General features: G+C 44.1%; 1 protein-coding gene across 5 annotated transcripts in view; it reads right to left on the bottom strand.

Moving 5' to 3' along the window:
• The window catches only part of arhgap24 (Rho GTPase activating protein 24), a 452,465-nt gene that overhangs the window by 159,058 nt on the left and 269,599 nt on the right, over positions 1-23,808 (bottom strand). Inside the window, exon 1 of one of the 5 annotated variants that reach the window (XM_060826040.1) lies at positions 7,145-7,217. The exons of 3 other annotated variants lie outside the window; for them this stretch is intronic. In XM_060826040.1, coding sequence (XP_060682023.1) covers positions 7,145-7,196 — 52 coding nt within the window. In that variant the 5' untranslated portion in view covers positions 7,197-7,217. Of the gene's footprint in view, positions 1-6,158; positions 6,180-7,144; positions 7,218-23,808 lie in introns of those variants that run through there. One more of the 5 variants, XM_060826075.1, reaches the window with a different exon arrangement.

The following is a 23,808-nucleotide window of genomic DNA, read 5'->3' on the forward strand; positions in this document are numbered from 1 at the left end:
ACAGGCAATTTAGCATGGCCAATTCACCTGACCTGCATGTCTTTGAACTGTGGGAGGAAACCAGAGCAAACCTACACAGACACAGGTAGAATGTGCAAACTCCATACAGTCACCCAAGGCTGGAATCAAACCTGGGACCCTGGTGCTATGAGGCAGCAGTGCTAACCACTGAGCCACCGTGTCACCCAAAAGACAACGCACGAACAACAGTGATGACTTCTATTTATGCCTTTAAAGTATTCAAATGCTTCATAGGAATATTATAAATCTACATTTGACACCAAGTTACAGAACACAATCACAGGCCAGATACTGAAAAGCCTGGATAAAGATATTTGTTTTAAGGAGTGTTTTAAAGAAGGAAATTGTGGTCGAGGGGTGAAGAGATAGAGATGGAAGTGCAGAGCTCATGGCATTGACAACACCATATGGTGCAACAACTAAAATTGGGAACGTTCAAGAAGCCAGAATTTGATGAGTGCAGGTAACTTTGAGGGCTGTGGGTCTGTGAGTCTGGAGAAGGTTTTAAGTGCTATATAAAGACAAGAGAATGTGGAGAGATTTGAAACTGAGAATTCTTATTTTAAAAATGGAGGCACTACTTGACCAGGAGTCAATGTAGGTTAGCACCACAAATAGCAATGGATGAATGGGAAAAACAAACACCAAAAGTGCTGGAGAAACTCAGCAGGTCTAGCAACATCTGTGGAGACAAAAGGAGAGTTAACGCTTTGAATCCAGTGACCCTTCTTCAGAACTGTCTTTGAGATCACTGGACCTGAAACATTAACTCTATTTTTCTCTTCATAGATAATGCCAGACCTGAGTTTCTCCAACACCTTTTTGTGTCAGATCTTGTGTGTTTGTTTGTGTCAGATCTTCAGCATGCAAATTTCTTTGTTTTGTTTTATGTATGAATCGCAATTGGTGCAAATGAAGAGATGGGTGGAGTCTTGTTGAATGACAGAGGCATGGGACGGGTCTCCTACTTCTAACATGTTAACTCAGGAAGGAACTTGCAACAATGTTAATTCAGAAACAAATTACTTAGCTTAAGCAGTGCAAGGAGGATCACAAACCCATGGGTCTGATATCACAGCTTAAATCCTGGAAGGTCTTCAATGAGGATCTCAACAAAGATTGCTCATTAGAGCTAACGATGGCTATGTTCATGCCATCATTGTTGCACTGTAGGAAGGGAGGCAGAAGGGATGGAAATCTGGTACTGACCAGTACCTGTTGCCTGTCAGCTCCACCAGCTCAGAATAAGGCAAAGGAGCTTCCAATTCAAGGAGGAATTTCTGCACTGTAGTGAATCCTTAGAATTTATTACTACTGATGGCTGTGAAAGTTGTGTTCTTCTGAGTTCAAAATAGAAGATAATCAATCCCTAAAGACTAAATGACATCAAGGGATATGGGCATGAAAAATGGCATTGAGATAGATGATGAGTCATGAGTTAGAATGGTGGAGCAGGATTGAGCAGCTGAATGGCCTACTCTTATATTTCTAATAGTAGAGGGTGGAGTGTCTGTGGGAGAAAGGAAAACATCATTCCTTCCAAAAGCCTAAAAGTTACAGGCCATATCCCACGACTGGTCTGGGAGGCTTGTTTGATGCTGTTGGCTACCAGCCTCTCACCCAACAGACCAGCAGATCCCAGGGTCCTCCCATCTTCCTCTCCCCACAACTTCAGGCATAACCCATGATGATGCAGACAAACTCTTTTGAACTGATGGAGGCTCTGTCCAAAGGAGGCTGTGGAAATATTTTGACCTATTTCCCAACCCTTCCACATCTGCAAGTAGGAGGAAGTGAGGACTGCAGATGCTGGAGATCAGAGCTGAAAAATGTATTGCTGGTTTCCAGCAACTCATTTTTCACATCTGCAAGTACCAAGGTATTTAAAGTTAAACTACTAAAAGACTTCATGATAATCATTATTCTAGCTGGCTGTGATCTTTTTATGCTGCTTCAAAGCACGTTTTTGTTTCCTTCTGAAATTACAGTCCTTGGACATTCATCATAACAACATATCTTGTGAAGATGTGCACATTGACAAGCTTTTATTACAGGTATGATACCCAAGAAGCCTTTGAAAATAATAAAATGCCCCCAAGGAACAGTATTTCTTCTCAATGTAACCAAAAGAGCTCAAACAAAATTTCCAAAACACTGAAATAACATTAAACCTACGTAACTAATTGATGCACTTGGAATGTGTATAGCATATCAAATTCTGGTAATAGATACGAATGAACAGAAACAAAAGGTATCTGAAAAATTTGTGGATTGTTGCTGTAAAGCTTGAAAGTAGCACAGTCAAACAAAAAACATATCCTTCTTTTTGAAATCTCATTTGATAAGTTGGAAATCAGTCATATTGCTACGACAGTTTGGAATGCAGTAAAATACTCAATTCCATTACTATACAATCTAAACAAACAGAACACATACATTATAATGTTTTGTATTCCATTTTCTCTCCTATACCAAAGGCTTAAAGTGTCTGGGCCATTATGGTTGCAGTTGTCATGATCTGTACTTGTGTCATTACATATTTCCTTTTCTATTTCTTTTTCCAAACTTTGTTTGATTAAGTCCATGCAACAACTAAAATGATACTGATCCATATAAAAAAGGACATGGAAAGTATGTTAACACCATCGAAAACACTCTAATAGTCAAAAATGGAAAGGGATTGAACTTTAAAATTTGCCAGACCATCTAATGCTGTTTTATTTGACGTAAAATAAAACACAATTGCCAAAGAAGCAAATATCTTTAGCACTGCATAATCTGAAGATGTGGAAAAGGTCGAGGTTATGTGGTGCCCTATAGCCAGTTTAAATTGTGATCTATAATTCAAGTTTTCCATGATAGATGTACCTTCAGAATCTCTAAATGATTTATGTCACAAAGAAAATTTTCAACGACATGACAATGGGAAAAAATACTGGGAAAAATCCCAATCCCCATTCCCAGTTGGCAGAACTAGAACAAGGGATCCGAAGCTGAAAGTAAAGGTTGATCTTTTAGGACATTCAACTGGTTTTCACTGTTTGGAATTCTCCAAACCAAAGACATGTGGGAGAGGTCCATACATTTTTGGTAGCCAACGAATCAAGCGATAGGAGATTAGTATACAGCAGGTGTATCTTAGGCAGAAGATCAGTTGCGGTATTATTAAATGATGGAGCATGCTAACCTGGATGAATGGCCCACTCCAGCTCCAATTTCTTTTGCTCTTTGAAAAACAAGATATTCTGCTGTCTTGAAAATGCACAAACTGTCTTTGTATTTCTTTATCTGCATTGCTAAAGAAACTAAGGGGATTTAATTAAGATTTAAGAAACATTTAAAAAAAACATTTCGACAGATACCTGGAGAAGATACATATGCAGGGATAATGGACCAAACACGGGCAAATGGGCTAGTTTAATTATAAAAACTGGATGGCATGGGCAACTGGGCCGGAGGGCCTGTTTCCATGCTGTAGACTTCTATGATTCAATAACTTATTGCACAACATGAAGGGGGGAGATGAGGAAGGAAAGAAAAATATGTAGGAATTGGAAGCTAGTAAAACCAAATATTAAGCAAGACATGTAGTATGAAATTCACAAAAGGAATTGGTTTATAAGAAATGAAACTACTGGGTATCCTTCCGCATTAAAACTCAATTGGGTGACAAAGAAATACAGTATTATTGACAATACAAAGTGGATCATGATCTTCTGTAGCTACAGAGGTAACGAGGAGGTGAGTAATTCTCTTAACAAAAACCCAATCTCCTGTGGATTATATTCCAAACTGCAGATATGTTTGTGTTTTGTTCTTCCAGGAATATACAAAAGATGTGGCTCAAAAATCAAATGCAAGCCCCATTGGATAGCTGAGGTTTGGTGTGGATGACGGTACAGTGAAAGTCTCACAGTTGTTATCCACCCACTCCCCCAAGCTGCAGGAAGCCAGGCAAGACAGTGAACTGACCAGTGAAGGGAAATGGGGAGAAAGCCTGTAAACTTTCTGAACAGCCAGGAATCTCCAAATCAACTGCTTCACTATCAGTGACCACAGCAATGATAACCAACCTTGCAGGGAACACAGTGTGGCTGTGGCTGATCACATGATCATATTTCTACAAGTTTCTGAAGCCGTCTGCATCAGATGGACAAGCCATCTAAAGCTGATACAAAAAGATTTGGAGATGAGCCATCTGCTTCAACTCAGCTCTGGTCTAAGGAAAACTTTGGGCCCATTATTCTAAAATGGACACTAACACTTTTAGAGTTACCTCATTACCTCACGATGGAAACTCTAAACAGGAAATGAAAGTAAAATGGAACATACTTCAAGGCGACATTTTACAACATAGCACTCTGAAAAAATGGAAAGCAAGTGATGAATATGCAGTTTGGTTCGAGGTTAATACAAATATGATGGAACTGAAGCTAACAGTTTGTTCTCATTATGTACAAGAGAGAACTCTGAGCAAAGAGACTGACTGCCGCAAGAACTACTTGATGTATTGTCCAACATTCTGCTAGGTGGCATACTAACGACTACTATTTCTATCTTTACCAGAACATTAAGATGGAGAAAGTGAGGACTGCAGATGCTGGAGATTAGAGCTGAAAAATGTGTTGCTGGAAAAGCGCAGCATCCAAGGTCAGGCAGCATCCAAGGAGCAGGAGAATCGACATTTCGGGCATAAACCTTTCTTCAGGAATGAAGAAGGGCTTATGCCCGAAACGTTGATTCTCCTGCCCCTTGGGTGCTGCCTGACCTGCTGTGCTTTTCCAGCAACACATTTTTCAGAACATTAAGATGTCCTTAAACACGGAATGCCAGGGGGCATGTGTGAAATTCTGAAATAGCGAACAAGTCTACCACCAAAGTTAATGCTCCATTAAAAACAAAGAGAGACAGGAAAACATTGTGATGGAGGATGCTTTAGACACCACAGAACACCTGCCTGTCATGACAGAGTTGGATATTGAGCCTACAGTGGAGTGGTTTAGTGAAAGTATGGCCTCATCTGCCTTGGACAAAGCTTCAGGTCTTCATGCTATATCTGCATGGACTCATCAAGCACAGGAAACAAACACTCATGCAGCATCAACATCAATGTCTCTCTCTACTGGAGGCAAGGCCCCGGGGTAAAAATGTTGAAAAGGTTGTGAACTTATACAAAAACTGTGATTGCAACAACTATTGAGACATTGGTCTATTGAACATTGTGATAAGATATTTGCCAATGTTGCCCTTGTCACCACAAATTTTGGCTGAATGCATTTTCAGACTCTTAAAATCTACAGTTGACATGACCTTTTCAGTCTGACAGCTACAAGAGAAATGCCATACACAAGAGACCATTATATTCTGCCTTCCCTCAACTCACCAAGGCATTCAACTGTATGAGCCACGCACAGTCTAATTAAGTTAAAGGAACAAACTGGCTATCTGCCAAAGCTAACGTGATATTCCATTTCCATGATAATATGATAATATCATCAATGGCAGTGCAATTCCAGAACCATTTGGAGATCCACAATTGGGTTAAACGTGGCTGTGATCTGGCAGCGGCACACTTTGACACAATCTTCTCCTTGTTGACTTCACATACCTTAGTGTCATCTATAGACAATGTCTACTTATATACCAGAACTGACAGAAAGCTATCCAACTTCCCTCCCTGGCGATCCAAGGCAAAAGCGAACCAAGTCTTCTTTAAAGAGTAACTCTAGACTGATGCTGCTGCACTGACATTCCATACTTATGAACATGTTTTGTGGGAAATGGAGAGACTCCCTCATGCATACAGAGAGGTTGGTCTGATTGTATACAAAAGGAAGACAATCGGTATGGTGCAGGACACTGCAATACTGCTCCAACAGTAATGATAATGTGACACTGGAACTTGCTGACAGCTTCAACTATCCAAGTTTCACTATCACCAGAAATGTGTCACAATGCAGAAGTGTCAACAGCTGTGTGAAAGCTAAAAAGAGAGAGAGAGCGAAGGAGAGGGAGGTAACAAAACTGTTTGAGAACAACAAACTGATAGTTTCCCATGCCTGTGTCCTCAATGCACTCCACTACATAGTGATGAGACAACATATGCTAAGCAGTAGAGAAAGCTGAATAGATTCTACCTTTGTCGCCTCAGACATATCCTCAGCATGTCTTCACAGGACAAGGGTCACCAGCTTGGGATTGAGTTAATTCCATCAACATACATTCATTGCTAAGTCACCAATAGCTCAACCATTTTCCCCAAATGAATGATGATTATGTCCCAAAAGGTCTTCTGTAAGTGAACGACACACTGGGTCATGACCCTCTGGCAGCCACACCTCCACTACTGAGACACATGCAAACCAGATATGAAGATTGTGGAGATTGATGCAGACAACTAGCAGAGACAGCCTTGCCAGCATGTAAGTGCTGAGCCACATCAGCCAATATATAGTACGGTGTAATCACCATGGCGCAAGCTATCATCTTATCAGATGGAAAGCTGCCTCTATTGAAAACAGTTTCAGAAAAAAAAGCAAATATTTTTGGGTTTACGAAAGAGAACAGCTGGAGCTATGTACAAATAATGTCTTCATTCTGATGATGCCAGCCATTAGTACCATAATTTTCAATACGATCATGATTTAGCTGAAAAATTATTATTCCCACATTACAGCAACAAGCAACAGCATCCTATTAAATAATGCCACAATGATTACAAAATAGAATGTTGCAGTAGCAAAACAATATATAAATCATTAATATATTTACAGCCCTTTTTATAAAAGAAAATGAACAGTGGAATGCTTTACAAATCATCTTGTGACATTTTATTTTTCTTAATACAAGAACATATCCAATTTTTTCACAAGTAATGATGCCAGTTTAAAAAGTGAAATTCAGTTATATACTATTTATTTTCAAATTTGCATGAAATGCATTCATTAAAAGTCCAATGATATGCACAAGTTTAAAGTCTTAGACTAGTACTGTTTAATATTCACATCCATACTGTGTTGATGCTCTAATCAATTGCAGCCGTATGTGAATTAAATTTTTCTGAAGTAATAAATGCACTTTTACACCATTTAAGTGTTATTCTTGTCAGTTAAACTGTTTTTACCTTGACACTTTTGAGGATCAATCTGAATAGGTTTAAAGCAACTAAGTCCCATGGCACCATGTTACTTGTGACATTCTCTGTTGTCTGCTCCACCACCAATAGCTCCTTGACCAGAAGAAAATCCCCAGAGACAGCCTCTGTCTGCCAGAAAGACTAAGCTTTAACACACTGGCCTCCTCCCTAGTCCTCCTCCATTGCATGTTCGGATACTACCATCAAGATTTAGACACACCTCCATAGCAAACTCCAGCCTCCAGTCTGTGCTGCTATCTCACCAAATACAAACTTCTGTCCCTTCACCATGTAGGTCAGTGCAAATTACTTTCCAGTTTTGGACCAGTGAGACAGGCCTGATTAATCTATTGTAATTTGGCTGACCTTTGCAGCATCATGCGTTTAAAGATATCCACCTGCAAGAATCTCCCTGAAGTTAAAAAGAAAGAAAAATTTGCTGTAAGCAGTGTGTGCAAGTTGTTCATTTTTCATGCATATTATTACATCAGATTTCAGCATTCTAAAACCCAATTGTTCAGCTCTTTCTCAGTTATGAACTGACTGCCAATTAAGTCACCTTGAATACACTTGCCCTTTTTATATGCATTTTGTAGCTTGCATGCTGATCAGCTAATCAAAGCCTGCAGGAAATCAAAATGAGTGTTAAAGTCTGCTACTGCAGCTTCTCAGTACCAGAGAGAACATTCAATTTGCAGCTATCAATAAACATCAATCATGAACTGACAAAGTCTACAGCAGACACAAAGCTTCTTTAAGGCACATCAGGGGTAGAGAAATGTTCAGTTGCACTACAAATGTCAAAGATTATCCATTAAAAGGAGACTGGGAAGGCCACCTATAGGAAGCACAGGTTTAATAGGGGGAGTGTTCAAATTGGATGTTGACACATTGCAACAGTTTATTAGAGATGTTTGTCATTTATGATAGAGGCACCAATCTGGTGGTGCATTGGAAGTATCCCTGCCCCTGAGCTCAAGAAGCCAAGGTTCAAGTCTCACCTGCTCATAACATCATTGACTGAATTAGTTAGGAAGTATCTGGATTCAGATGGCTGAATCTTATTTAGCCAAAAAAAAGAGTTGCTTTACTGGAAGGTTTTTTTGCCGAGAGACCTAGAAAGTCTCCTTGTTGTATTTCAGTAAACTACCTATTCTATCCCTATGGCAACCATCAGGTCCAATTCCAGCCCCATCATGCAATGTGCCATTCCCAGAAGAACTTGCCACTGAGCAGATATCTGCCTAATGACTGGCACACCTTGTGCCACGCCACCTTTAGAAGGATGAGCATTTGCAATCCAATGTTGCTCTTCACTGCTAAAGGCATGACACAGCAGTCACAAACCCATGCGCCGATTGCATACAGTTGGCATAGCTGACACTCGCTTGCACATACAATCGCATTCTCTCACCCCACTGGCAGGTTAACTACCACAACCCACATTTTCCCCTTTTGTAGCTACATCCCTGAATAACTTCTGCAAGGCTGTCCTACCCTGTTCCTAAAGGCCCACATCAGACTCACAGCTTGTCATTGTCCAGAGAGACATCATGTACATGGAGATAATTGTGCAAACCCAAACATGAGCTTTTATTTGCTTAAAGCAAAAGTAAGCACAGCCAAAACCAACAGAGGCTGAAGTTTGCCCTCACAATACAAGGAGAAAGTGAGGTCTGCAGATGCTGGAGATCAGAGCTGAAAATGTGTTCCTGGAAAAGCGCAGCAGGTCAGGCAGCATCCAAAGAACAGGAGATTCGACATTTCGGGCATAAGCCCTTCTTCAGGAATCCTAAAGAAGGGCTTATGCCCGAAACATCGAATCTCCTGTTCCTTAGATGCTGCCTGACCTGCTGCGCTTTTCCAGCAACACATTTTCACCTCACAATACAAACCAAATTTCAGCAGCTTGAGCAATGCTGATACTACAGTCCTCAGCTGTCTGCTGCACAAAGTTCTTTTCTATTAGAACTGGATATCAACGAACTCTATTAGCACCTAACACAGCTCAGCTATTTCATGGATACAACAACTTCGTCCTCCTCAATGTCTTCATCCTCCTCCTCAGAATACTGCTCCTGTTCCCCCAATTCCTCAGCATCCAGCATATTATCTCATTGCCTACTCCAACTGTGTGGAACACAGAATGATGTGACACACTCTGCCAGGAATACACTAGACATCGCCCTAAGACTAGTCCGAAGAGCAGAACTGTAGCTTCAGCAACCCCATTGTCTGTTCCACCACTGGCCTGGTCAAGGCCTGGATAGCACTGTATTTTTGTTTTAAATTCATCATGGGACTGGCTGGCCAGCTTTTATTGCCTGGTTCGACTCGCCCTTGACCACTATGCCCCACATTAGACAGGGGGACTCACAATCGCATCATTAGCAAGGGCAGAGTGAGTAGTCATAGAATCATAGAATCCCTACAGTGTAGAAACATGTCCACATCGAATCTCTGAAGAGCACCCCACTCAGACTCACCCCTCTACCCTATCGCTGCATTTCCCATGGCTAATCCAACTAACCGGCATACCACAGGCAACTTAGAGTGGCCAATCCAACTAACTTGTACATCTTTGAACTGTGGGAGGAAACTGGAGCACCCAGTAGAAAAACCCACACAGACACAGGGAGAACGTGTAAACTCGACACAGTCAATCACCTGAGGGTGCAACTGAACCCAAGTCCCTGGCGCTGTGAGGCAGCAGTGCTGACCACTGACCCACCATGCCACCTCACCATGCCTTCCTTGAACACCCCTCCCCCACTTTGCCAACCTATTAGGCCTCCACCCTCACAAGTATAGTGGATACGCAAGAATGTTCCAGCATCATTGTGTACCTGGGAGAAGCCAGCTGCATTCTTGAATCTGGATTAGTGGTGCTGGAAGAGCACAGCAGTTCAGGCAGCATCCAAGGAGCAGCGAAATCGACGTCTCGGGCAAAAGCCCTTCATCAGGAATGAAGGCAGACGGCTTGAAGGGTGGAGATAGAAGCCAGAGAAGAGTGGGGGTGGGGAGAAAGTAGCATAGAGTACAATAGGTGAGTGGGGGAGGGGATGAAGGTGATAGGTCAGCGAAGTGAGGGTGGAGTGGATAGGTGGAAAAGGAGATAGGCAGGTAGGACAAGTCCGGACAAGTCATCCGGACATTCAGTGCTGAGCTGAAAGTTTGGAACTAGGATGAGGTGGGGGAAGGGGAAATGAGGAAACTGTTGAAATCTACATTGATGCCCTGGGGTTGAAGTGTTCCGAGGTGGAAGATGAGGCGTTCTTCCTCCAGGCGTCTGGTGGTGAGGGAGCGGCGGTGAAGGAGGCCAAGGACCTCCATGTTCTCGGCAGAGTGGGAGAGGGAGTTGAAATGTTGGGCCACGGGGCGGTGTGGTTGATTGGTGTGGGTGTCCCGGAGATGTTCCCTAAAGCGCTCTGCTGGGAGGTGCCCAGTCTCCCCAATGTAGAGGAGACCACATCGGGAGCAACGGATACAGTAACTGATATTAGTGGATCCTCCAGTCCAGCCCACAACACTGACTTTGCCTGGGGGAATAAAATGAACCTGTACGATCTTACACTGGCTCACTATCCTGAAGTGATTGTGGGTGCAAGTGCCTGACTGAGAGAGACCCCACACAGGTACTTGTTGCTCCCTGGAAGCAGCGAGCCACAGAACAATTCTAAGTAACTGTTACCTTCCAAGCCACTGGAACAGTGCCTGTTCCCATCCACCATCCACCCCCACCCCACCACTTTCCTGCAACCTCAGGTCCTGCTCCAGCATTATTCCGTCATAGTGATCCAGGCCATACAGAGCCTGCATTGACACAGTGCCTTTTTCATCCCAAGGAAATGGAGCCAGAGCTGGAAAGCTCTGGGCTTTTTGAGCCACCATGCATTATTAGAGCTGGTGCGAAGGTGACCTCTCAGTGAGCTGGGTGCTCTGTGTCCTTCACAGAGATCTCTTGCTGCTGTTGCAATTTCTGTCTGCTCTGATATGATCTGTTTTCCACAGTGACTGACATGCCAGCAGCCATCTGGTGGCTGGGGATCATACTTTATGCTGCTATTTGACCAAGGAAGACGCGGGGCTTGTTCGAAGTAAGCAATGAGCTGATTTCGACAGGTACCCACTCTGGTCTCCATGTCTAGTTTTTTTTATCCGAGCTTGCTAAGGTAGTAGCCTGAACATCAATGAGGCAAATTCAGTTGCCCAACAACGCATTTAACAAACAAAATCCTCCCTCCCCACACCACCACCGCCATCCCCCCCCCCCCCCCCCCCCCCCCCCCGCCCCACTTAGTTGGCAACATGCTGCTTCTGAGTGAGAAAGCCAACACGCAGCTTATTAAAACCATTCAATGCGGCATAACCATCTTTCTGGAGCGTAGTCTCAATCACATTTACCTCACGCATAAGAAGTGCCTACTTTGAAGCTAAACAGAAACATTGTTAAAGCTGAGGTATTAGTGAATGGGTGCACTGGTTCTTTTTAAACAGCTCTTAAGAGTCATAGAGATGTACAGCACGAAAACAGACCCTTTGGTCCAACTAGTCTATACCGACCAGATATCCCAACCTAATCTAGTCATTTGCCAGCACTTGGCCCATATCCCTCTAAACGTTTCCTATTCACCTACCCATCCAGATGCCTTTTAAATGTTGTAATTGTACCAGCTTCCACACTTCCTCTGGCAGCTCATTCCATACATGCACCCCCCTCTGTGTGAAAAATATTCCCCTTATGTGCTTTTTATATCTTTCCCCTCTCATCCTAAATCTATGTCCTCTAGTACTGGACTCCTCCACTCCAGGGAAAAGATTTTGTCTATTTATCCCATCAATGCCCCTCATGATTTTATAAACCTCTATGAGGTCACCCCTTAACCTCCGATACTCCAGGGAAAACAGCCCCAGCCAATTCATCCTCTCGCGATATCTCAAATCCTCCAATTGTGGCAACATCCTTGTAAATCTTTTCTGAGCCCTTTTAAGTTTCACAACATCCTTCCAATAGGAAGGAGACCAGAATTGCACACAATATTCCAACATCCTGTACAGCTGGAAAATGACGTCCCAAATCCTATACTCCATGCTCTGGCCAATAAAGGAAAGCATACCAAGAGGCTTCTTCACTATCCCATCTACTTGCAACTCCACTTTCAAGGAGCTATGAACCTGTACTCCAAGGTCTCTTTGCTCAGCAACACTCCCTAGGACCTTACCATTAAGTGTATAAGTCCTGCTAAGATTTGCTTTCCCAAATTACAGCACTTCGCACTTATCTAAATTAATCTCCATCTGCCACTCCTCAGCCCATTGGCTCATCTGATCAAGATCCCATTGTAATCTGAGGTAACATTCTTTGCTGTCCACTATATCTCCAATTTTGGTGTCATCTGCAAACTTACTAAATATTCCTCCTATGTTCATATCCAAATTATTTGTATACATGATGAAAAGTAGTGGACCCAGCACCGATCCTTGTGGCACTCCATTGGTCACAGGCCTCCAGTCTGAAAAACAACCCTCCACCACCACCCTGTGTCTTCTACCTTTGAGTCAGTTCTGTATCCAAATGACTAGTTCTTGTGGCACAGTAGCCATATCCCTGTCTCTGGAAGAGAAGATTTGGGTTCAAGTCCAACCTACCCAAGACCTATGATATAACCTGGCTGAAAAAGTTGATTAAAAATACCTAAATGGTACAGTGAGAGTCTCCTGAGGTGGGCCTAGTCACAAACCTTGCCACAGCCCACATCACTCAGAGTCCGACAGGATTCTGTCCATTGATCCTCCTTTGGAGGTTGAGAGTGTTGTAATTCTTTGCATTAACATCTGGATCAAAAACAGGTCAACAATACAAACAGAAGCAATAGAAAGCTGCATTTTAGTTGTGGGATGGTGACGATAAGGGTTTACTTCCTGAGAAAGTGGCTGATCAGAATCCAAAGATGATGTGAGACTTCCTTTGATAACAAAGCTGCATTTAAATTTGGCATCAATGAGTCCTAGCAAAACGGTGGTCCATGACAATCGAGGGGAGTTTTAACAACGGAGTGAAATGATGTAGTAGGGTAATAACCTTCTACATCCAAAGGATAATTCAAATTCAGGCAAAGACATGTCTGATATCTCAATTTCTATCAATATTTACAGGAAAAATGAACTGAATCTTGTTTCCAATCTAGAACAAAGAGCTCCTGTCACTGAAATAGATAATCACATTCATATAATGCATTCTCATGTGTTGGCTTGTTGTGGATAGTGTTTGAGGACAGCAGATAAGGATGATTCATGAGGATTATTTGTTTGAATTTGCTAATACAGGAAAACGGTGCAATGCAACCATTTCCGGCACCAAATTAACGGTGAATTGTTCCCACAATCTACAAACAAGCCTCCAAACTTGGCTTGAGCTCAGAAAAATGCAAATGCTGGCTGCACACTTCATGATCACATTGGAACCTTTTCCTTCTATGAGCAATTCATTGTCAGAGGATTTACAGTGGAAATAACACGCATGGATAATGCTAAACCAGCAAACAAATCCTTCGCTCTCCTCAACCCCAAATCACCTCACAGTAAAATAATTTCCCGGTCGACAGTCCTGCAATGCCCACGTAATTTAAGGTCACCCTTTTTGCCTGTGGAAGCACAAATATTGCTTTCCACTCCTGATTCAAGCTCCTAGTCCCATTTTGCTTTTTCCTCCCATTTCACCTTGTCACATCTGATAAGGAACCTCACCTGACAGAAACACAGATCAGGTACATTCCGATAAATGCCTGAGAGTTTTTTCATACTTGGGATGTGAATGTCACTGGCAATACCAACATTTATTGCTCATCTGTAAGTGCCCTTGAGAAGGTGCAGGTGAGTTACCTTGTTGAACTACTGCAGTTCCATTGGACATCCCTCCATCAGAAGGTCAGAAATGGGGCATGTTTGCCAATGATTGCACAAAAAGATTTCAAAATATTAAATAAAAGCACCATTCTTGACTCCTCAGAAACTGAAGCAGTCCCTGTTCAAATGAAACAAGATCTGGACAATATCCAGGCTTGGACCAACAAATGGCAAGTAACATTCACTCCACACAAATGCAAGGCCAATAAGAGGTAATCTAACCACCATCCCTTGGTATTTAATGGTGTCACCATCACCGAATTGACATCCTGGGAGTTATTATTGATCAGAAACTGAATTTGACTAAATTTTACCAAGCTTTTAATTTCAAAGATTGGAAGAGCAAGTCAGAGGCTAGGAATCCTGCAGTGAGCAACTCCTGACTCCTCAAAGACAGTCCACCATCTACGAGTCATAAGTCAGGAATGTGATGAAATATTCCCCATTTGACCCTGGACACGGGCAGTTCTGAAAACACTCAGGAAGACTGATACCATCCAAAACAAAGCAGCACACTTGATTAGCATGACATCCACCGACGTTCAGTAGCAGCAGTGTGTACTATCTATAACTTACATTGCAGAAATTCGCAAGGATTATCAGACAATATTTTTGAAACCCCTGACCACATCCATTTAGAAGGACAAGGGTAGCAGATAAATGGGAACACCACCAGCTGCAAGTTCTCCTCCAAGCCACTCACCATCCTGGCGTGGAGATATATCGCCATTGCTTCAATGTTGCTGGAGTTCCCTATCTGAAGGAGTTGAGAGTCTACCTCCAGCATAGGGACCTCTGTGGTTCAAGAAGGCAGCTCACCACCACCTTCTCGTGGGCTATTTGGGATGGGCAAGTGAATGAATAAAAAAAAGAGCAGTGTAGTTACTCCGAATTGATCTATGAAACAGTGTTTCAAGATTTTAATCCAGTGACAATGAAGGGACAGGAAGATAGTGCCAAGCTAGGGTGTGGCTTGGAGAGAAACTGGCAGGTGATTGTATTGCCTCAATGCATATGCTTCCCCTATCCTTGGAGGTGGTTGAAGTTGAAAGGTAAACTGTCGAGATTGAGTCAGAATGCTCGGTTGTAGGAACTTTGCTGAATTGCTGCAGTGGAAATTGAGGTCTGCAGATGCTGGAGATCACAGCTGAAAATGTGTTGCTGGTTAAAGCACAGCAGGTTAGGCAGCATCCAAGGAACAGGAGATTCGACGTTTCGGACATAAGCCCTTACTGATGAAGGGCTTATGCCCGAAACGTCGAATTTCCTGTTCCTTGGATGCTGCCTAACCTGCTGTGCTTTAACCAGCAACACATTTTCAGCTGAATTGCTGCAGTGGAAATTTGTGACTATTTTAAACAATTAAAAAGTCATGATCAGTGTGCAGCCAGGTTTCAGATATACACTCCCGGGCAAGTTGCACTGCCCACCACATACACCAAGTTTGCAAGCTTATTTCCTACTTTATTCTTTCAAACTTGCATACTTTGTTGGAGTAGAAGGATCTTTTGTAGATTTCTCAACCGTCCTGAAAATTCAATCTCATGAATGCTTGAAAAATCCAGCATGTCTTTGTGCTGCTAAAAATAAATAACTTCCATTCTGGGCTTCCTTATGGCCATCGGCAGAAAATCACAAAATGTAACTCTCAGATGGGTTAACTGCCTCCTGAAAACTACCTCTACATCCCTTGTACATATGAATAAGGCCACCTCCAGGATTTGGAACTGGAAGGAATCATCCTTCCTTTCTCCTGCTGCCTTAAAAATGTCGGAAGAATTTCCCAGTCAGTCTGTTGCACTGTCGCAACTCGTTAAATAGATAGCTTGCTGCCAAGTCCAATGGTACAGAGTTTTTAAAATATATATTCACGTTATTGGCCATCCGGGGCCAGATATCCTTTGTGGACTCAGGATATTTGTAAGAAGTATTTTCAGGAGTAGATCAAGAAAATGAGAAAAGGTAAGGAGGTGGTAAACTGTTGAAAAGCAGGATTAGCCATGCGGATTATTATGAAACAAATATTTTGGTCTGGTCTTCACAAAAATAGTTATTCCATCAAGACACATTCATTTTTGCCAATAATGGCAAAATGGGGTGATAGCTGATTGGCTACCTCTTGTACGTATCATTTCCCTTTCTCGGTACAGATGCTGTCAGACTTGCAAAGTATTTTTACCTTTACCCGTGTTTGCACCAAACAAGTTATTTAATGGTCTCAGAACTGTTAACAGTTTGCAGTAGTTTCACTGATTCCCTCAGTGGGTGCGCAGTAGTCCCAGTTGTGTTGGTGCCAGCCCCCAGTATGACCCTCTGAAGCTAAATACTGGGAGAGCTGGTTCCCATGATGGTGAATGAGTGGATTGCAGTATGGTTTGGAAAAATGGGTTGGGGCTGGGGGGTTCAGTCAGCCTGATTTGTGGCATGCCTGACCTTTTTGGCCATTAATTTGGGTGTCTCAAAAGTCATGAATCAGGTGCACTGACGATGTTACTGGTTCTCCAAGACATAGCTGCCTTGGCAAAGGAGGCACATGAACAGGAATCTCAGCAAGGATAGCAAGATAATGGTCTCTTACATGAAGGCTCAGAACTGGCAAGCGGGAGTTAGTGTGTGAAGGGAATTGTGTAATCATGTCAGTATATCTTAGAGAGACATACTCATGATATCATCACTGTATACCTGAAGGACTCAAGCTCCACCTTACTCTGGGATCACCGGACGCATGATATGCTGAGGAAAGCACACTGCTCTTTGTAACCAAATAAACTAATAATAGACAAGAAACTTTATATGGATTTGAATGTCATGTTGATATATTACAGTGAGCTGTAACAAATATTGATTTCTTCAATATTACATTACCATTCCTCAGTATGTTGAAAGGAATAACTTGAAGCATTGCTGATAAGGTAAAACAGCCTGTAAAATAACACAGGTAAAGCACACATAAAATGTTTCAGTGGGATCAGAGGATGGAGGAGTTGATGAGGAATGTGGGGAGGACAGAGAATGGGGTTCAGAGCAGAAGTGGAAAAAGTCTGGCTTCCTGGGCACAGCCAGTCAAGGATGGAAATCAGAGGCCAAAGGGTAAGTGTCAGTACAGTCCATGTGGGCATCAATCTTTGGCACAGACTGGCAGAATCTTGTCAAGGCTTTGATTTTGTCTGCAGATTTCAAATCACCCCAACACCGCCAGTGATCACAGACACAGTCCTATCCAACACTGACAGTGATCACAGACACGGCCCTATCCAACACCGACAGTGGTTACAGACACAGCCCTATCCAACACTGACAGTGATCACAGACACGGCCCTATCCAACACCGACAGTGGTTACAGACAAAGCCCTATCCAACACTGACAGTGATCATAGACACAGCCCTATCCAACACCGACAGTGATCACAGACAAAGCCCTATCCAACACCGACAGTGGTCACAGACAAAGCACTTTCCAACACTGACAGTGATCATAGACACAGCCCTATCCAACACCGACAGTGGTTACAGACACAGCCTTATCCAACACCGACACTGATCACAGACACAGCCCTATCCAACACTGAGAGTGGTCACAGACACAGCCCTATCTAACACTGACAGTGGTCACAGACAAAGCACTTTCCAACACCAACAGTGGTCACAGACAAAGCCCTATCCAACACTGAGAGTGGTCACAGACACAGCCCTATCTAACACTGACAGTGGTCACAGACAAAGCACTTTCCAACACCAACAGTGGTCACAGACAAAGCCCTATCCAACACCGACACTGATCACAGACACAGCCCTATCCAACACTGAGAGTGGTCACAGACACAGCCCTATCCAACACTGACAGTGGTCACAGACACAGCCCTATCCAACACTGACAGTGGTCACAGACAAAGCACTTTCCAACACTGACAGTGATCATAGACACAGCCCTATCCAACACCGACAGTGATCACAGACAAAGCCCTATCCAACACCGACAGTGGTCACAGACAAAGCACTTTCCAACACTGACAGTGATCATAGACACAGCCCTATCCAACACCGACAGTGGTTACAGACACAGCCCTATCCAACACCGACAGTGATCACAGACACAGCCCTATCCAACACCGACAGTGATCACAGACACAGCCCTATCTAACACTGACAGTGGTCACAGACAAAGCACTTTCCAACACCAACAGTGGTCACAGACAAAGCCCTATCCAACACCGACACTGATCACAGACACAGCCCTATCCAACACTGAGAGTGGTCACAGACACAGCCCTATACAACACTGAGAGTGGTCACAGACACAGCCCTATCCAACACTGACAGTGGTCACAGACACAGCCCTATACAACACTGACAGTGGTCACAGACAAAGCACTTTCCAACACTGACAGTGATCATAGACACAGCCCTATCCAACACTGAGAGTGGTCACAGACACAGCCCTATCTAACACTGACAGTGGTCACAGACAAAGCACTTTCCAACACCAACAGTGGTCACAGACAAAGCCCTATCCAACATCGACACTGATCACAGACACAGCCCTATCCAACACTGAGAGTGGTCACAGACATAGCCCTATCCAACACTGACAGTGGTCACAGACACAGCCCTATCCAACACTGACAGTGGTCACAGACACAGCCTTATCCAACACTGACAGTGATCACATACACAGCCCTGTCCACCACTGACAGTGGTCACAGACAAAGCACTTTCCAACACTGACAGTGGTCACAGACACAGCCCTGTCCAACACTGACAGTGGTCACAGACAAAGCCCTATCCAACACTGACAGTGATCACAGACACAGCCCTATCCAACACCGACAGTGGTAACAGACACAGCCCTATCCAACACTGACAGTAATCACAGACACAGCCCTATCCAACACTGACAGTGGTCACAGACACAGCCTTATCCAACACTAACAGTGGTATAGTGGTTCTGTTCGCCGAGCTGGAAGTTTTTGTTGCAAACGTTTCGTCCTCTGGCTAGGAGACATCATCAGTGCTCTGGAGCCTCCTGCGAAGCGCTTCTTTGATGTTTCTTCCGGTATTTATAGTGGTCTGTCCTTGCTGCTTCCGGGTGTCAGTTTCAGCTGTCCGCTGTAGTGGTTGGTATATTGGGTCCAGGTCGATGTGTTTGTTGATGGAGTGTGTGGATGAATGCCATGCCTCTAGGAATTCCCTGGCTGTTCTCTGTCTGGCTTGCCCTATGATAGTAGTGTTTTCCCAGTCGAATTCATGTTGCTTGTTGTCTGAGTGTGTGGCTACTAGGGATAGCTGGTCGTGTCGTTTCGTGGCTAGTTGGTGTTCATGTATGCGGATTGTTAGCTGTCTTCCTGTTTGTCCTATATAGTGTTTTGTGCAGTCCTTGCATGGTATTTTATAAACTACATTAGTTTTGCTCATGTTGGGTATTGGCTCCTTTGTTCTAGTAAGTTGTTGTCTGAGCGTGGCTGTTGGTTTGTGTGCCGTTATGAGTCCTAAGGGTCGCAGTAGTCTGGCTGTCAGTTCTGAAACGCTCCTGATGTATGGTAGTGTGGCTAGTCCTTTTGGTTGTGGCATGTCCTCGTTCCGTGGTCTATCTCTTAGGCACCTGTTGATAAAGTTGCGCGGGTATCCGTTTTTGGCGAATACCTTGTATAGGTGTTCCTCTTCCTCTTTTCGCAGTTCTGGTGTACTGCAGTGTGTTGTAGCTCTTTTGAATAGTGTCCTGATGCAGCTTCGTTTGTGTGTGTTGGGGTGGTTACTTTCATAGCTTAGGACTTGGTCTGTGTGTGTTGTATTCCTGTGTACCCTTGTGGTGAATTCTCCGTTCAGTGTTCTCTGTACTATCACGTCTAGGAATGGGAGTTGGCTATCCTTTCCTTTCCTTTCTTCGCACAAACCTTGAACTAACAGTGGTCACAGACAAAGCCCTGTCCATCACTGGCAGTGATCACAGACACAGCCCTATCCAACACTGACAGTGATCACAGACACAGCCCTATCCAACACTGACAGTGAACACAGACACAGCCCTATCCAACACTGACAGTGGTTACAGACACAGCCCTATCTAACACTGACAGTGATCACAGACACAGCCCTATCCAACATCGACAGTGGTCACAGACAAAGCACTTTCCAACACTGACAGTGATCATAGACACAGCCCTATCCAACACCGACTGTGGTTATAGACACAGGCCTATCCAACACCGACTGTGGTTATAGACACAGCCCTATCCAACACTGACAGTGGTTACAGACACAGCCCTATCCAACACCGACAGTGGTTACAGACACAGCCCTATCCAACACCGACAGTGATCACAGACACAGCCCTATCCAACACGGAGAGTGGTCACAGACACAGCCCTATCTAACACTGACAGTGGTCACAGACAAAGCACTTTCCAACACTAACAGTGGTCACAGACAAAGCACTTTCCAACACTGACAATGATCATAGACACAGCCCTATCCAACACTGACAGTGATCACAGACACAGCCCTATCCAACACTGACAGTAATCACAGACACAGCCCTATCCAACACTGACAGTGATCACAGTCACAGCGCTATCCAACACTGACAGTGATCACAGACACAGCCCTATCCAACACTGACAGTGACCACAGACACAGCTCTATCCAACACTGACAGTGGTCACAGACAAAACCCAACACACTGACAGGGATCACTGATAAAGTCCTATCCAACACCGACAGTGATCACAGACAAAGCCCTATCCAACACTGACAGTGGTCACAGACACAGCCCTATCCAACATTGACAGTGGTCACAGACAAAGCCCTATCCAACACTGACAGTGATCACAGACACAGCCCTATCCAACACTGACAGTGACCACAGACACAGCTCTATCCAACACCGACAGTGGTTACAGACACAGCCCTATCCAACACCGACAGTGATCACAGACACAGCCCTATCCAACACTGACAGTGATCACAGACACAGCCCTAACCAACACCAACAGTAATCACAGACACAGCCCTATCCAACACCGACAGTGGTCACAGACACAGCCCTATCCAACACCGACAGTGGTCACAGACACAGCCCTAACCAACACCGACAGTAATCACAGACACAGCCCTATCCAACACTAACAGTGGTCACAGACACAGCCCTATCCAACACTGACAGTGATCATAGACACAGCCCTATTTAACACCGACAGTGGTCACAGACAAAGCCTTTCCAACACTGTCAGTGATCACAGACACAGCCCTATCCAACACCGACAGTGGTTACAGACAAAGCCCTATCCAACACTGACAGTGATCACAGACACAACCCTATCCAACACCGACAGTAATCACAGACACAGCCCTATCCAACACTAACAGTGGTCACAGACACAGCCCTATCCAACACTGACAGTGATCACAGACAAAACCATATCCAACACTGACAGTGATCACAGACGCAGCCCTATCCAACATTGACGGTGGTCACAGACGCAGCCCTATCCAACACTGACAGTGATCACAGACACAGCCCTCTCCAACACTAACAGTGGTCACAGACACAGCCCTATCCAACACTGACAGTGATCACAGACCAAGCCCTACCCAACACTGACAGTGATCACAGACACAGCCCTATCCAACACCGACAGTGGTCACAGATAAAGCCCCTTTCCAACACTGTCAGTGATCACAGACACAGCCCTATCCAACACCGACAGTGGTTACAGACAAAGCCCTATCCAACACTGACAGTGATCACAGACACAGCCCTATCCAACACCGACAGTAATCACAGACACAGCCCTATCCAACACTAACAGTGGTCACAGACACAGCCCTATCCAACACTGACAGTGATCACAGACAAAACCATATCCAACACTGACAGTGATCACAGACGCAGCCCTATCCAACACTGACAGTAATCACAGACACAGCCCTATCCAACACTAACAGTGGTCACAGACACAGCCCTATCCAACATTGACGGTGGTCACAGACGCAGCCCTATCCAACACTGACAGTAATCACAGACACAGCCCTCTCCAACACTAACAGTGGTCACAGACACAGCCCTATCCAACACTGACAGTGATCACAGACCAAGCCCTACCCAACACTGACAGTGATCACAGACACAGCCCTATCCAACACCGACAGTGGTCACAGATAAAGCCCCTATCCAACACTGACAGTGATCACAAACCAAGCCCTATCCAACACTGACAGTGATCACAGACACAGCCCTATCCAACACTGACAGTGATCATAGACCATGCCCTATCCAACACTGACAGTGATCACAGACACAGCCCTATCCAACACTGACAGTGGTCACAGACAAAGCCCTATCCAACACTGACAGTGATCACAGACACAGCCCTATCCAACACTGACAGCGGTCACAGACACAGCCCCATCCAACACACAGAAAGAAGGTTTAGATTAGACTTACAGTGTGGAAACAGGCCCTTCGGCCCAAGAAGTCCACACCGACCCGCCGAAGCGCAACCCACCCATACCCCTACATTTACCCCCCACCTAACACTACGGGCAATTTAGCTTGGCCAATTCACCTGACCCGCACATCTTTGGACTGTGGGAGGAAACCGGAGCACCCGGAGGAAACCCACGCAGACACGGGGAGAACGTGCAAACTCCACACAGTCAGTCGCCTGAGTCGGGAGGTTGTGCTGAGTCTGCAGTTTCGGCCATGTCCCACAACGTGTCGACTACAACACCAGGCAAAAAGAAATGCAATGTTGCTTCTTTCTCAACAAGGGCCATGCCCCTAACTCCCATGTACCAACTGTGAGTTGTGCCAATCCACTTAGTTCTTGGTGAGCTCTTCAAAGCAAATGACAACAATACGCATATGAACAAAAATAAAAACAAGTGTAAATTTTACGAATGCGATTTAATTTTGAAGATAACCCATTTTTCTCAAGCTTTATGTAAACGACAATGAACTGGGGAGGAATGCTGTGCCACTGTGAAGCGCCCTCTGTTTGTCCAGTAGGGTATTTTATAACCCACCCCAATCTCCTGCATTGTCAGCTGACCACCTTCTGGTAAACAACAAAAAAAGACACAAGACTCAGGGGGAAAAAGGCTAGGCAATAGCATGCATGACAGATAATGGCCACCTCAAAATTGGGACTTCCATAATAAAAAGCAACATGAGCATTAATATAGATAATACATAGATTGACTTGGCTGGTTAAAACTCTGAATGGGCTCTTTCAATAGAGCAGCGTGTTTGTGCAAGATTTGACCATCACTTCAAACAATCCAACTTCTCGATATACATCCCTAAAAATAGGATCACCTGACCACTGGTTGCACCAATAAAAAGTTTCCCTGGTGCCACTTAGCATTTCAATTATAATTATATGGGGAAACAGCAAGACTAGAGAACGTGGAAGTGACGTACAATTCCAGTTACAACATTAGGAATGACAAAAGCCCATTTGATATCAAAAAACAGGGGGTTTAATCAGAATGTTTAAAATGCTGAATAACTCATTGGTATTCTCTGGATTGGCTAACGTAAGAACAGCAGCCACATGGCTGAGTGGTTATAGGTTTCCTGTCTTGCAATTAACTCTGTTTTCAGAACAGAAAATAAACAGGTGTTAATTCCATGTTTTTGCTTGAAAAATAAACTGTTTAGAATCTTAGGGCCCAATTCTCCCCTCCCTGGAGATGGTGAGAGAGGTGGCAAGAAGGGGTAATAATTGGACAGGTTTACCCTGTGTAG

This window comes from Hemiscyllium ocellatum, chromosome 1 (genome assembly GCF_020745735.1).
Source record: "Hemiscyllium ocellatum isolate sHemOce1 chromosome 1, sHemOce1.pat.X.cur, whole genome shotgun sequence".
NCBI lineage: Eukaryota > Metazoa > Chordata > Chondrichthyes > Orectolobiformes > Hemiscylliidae > Hemiscyllium > Hemiscyllium ocellatum.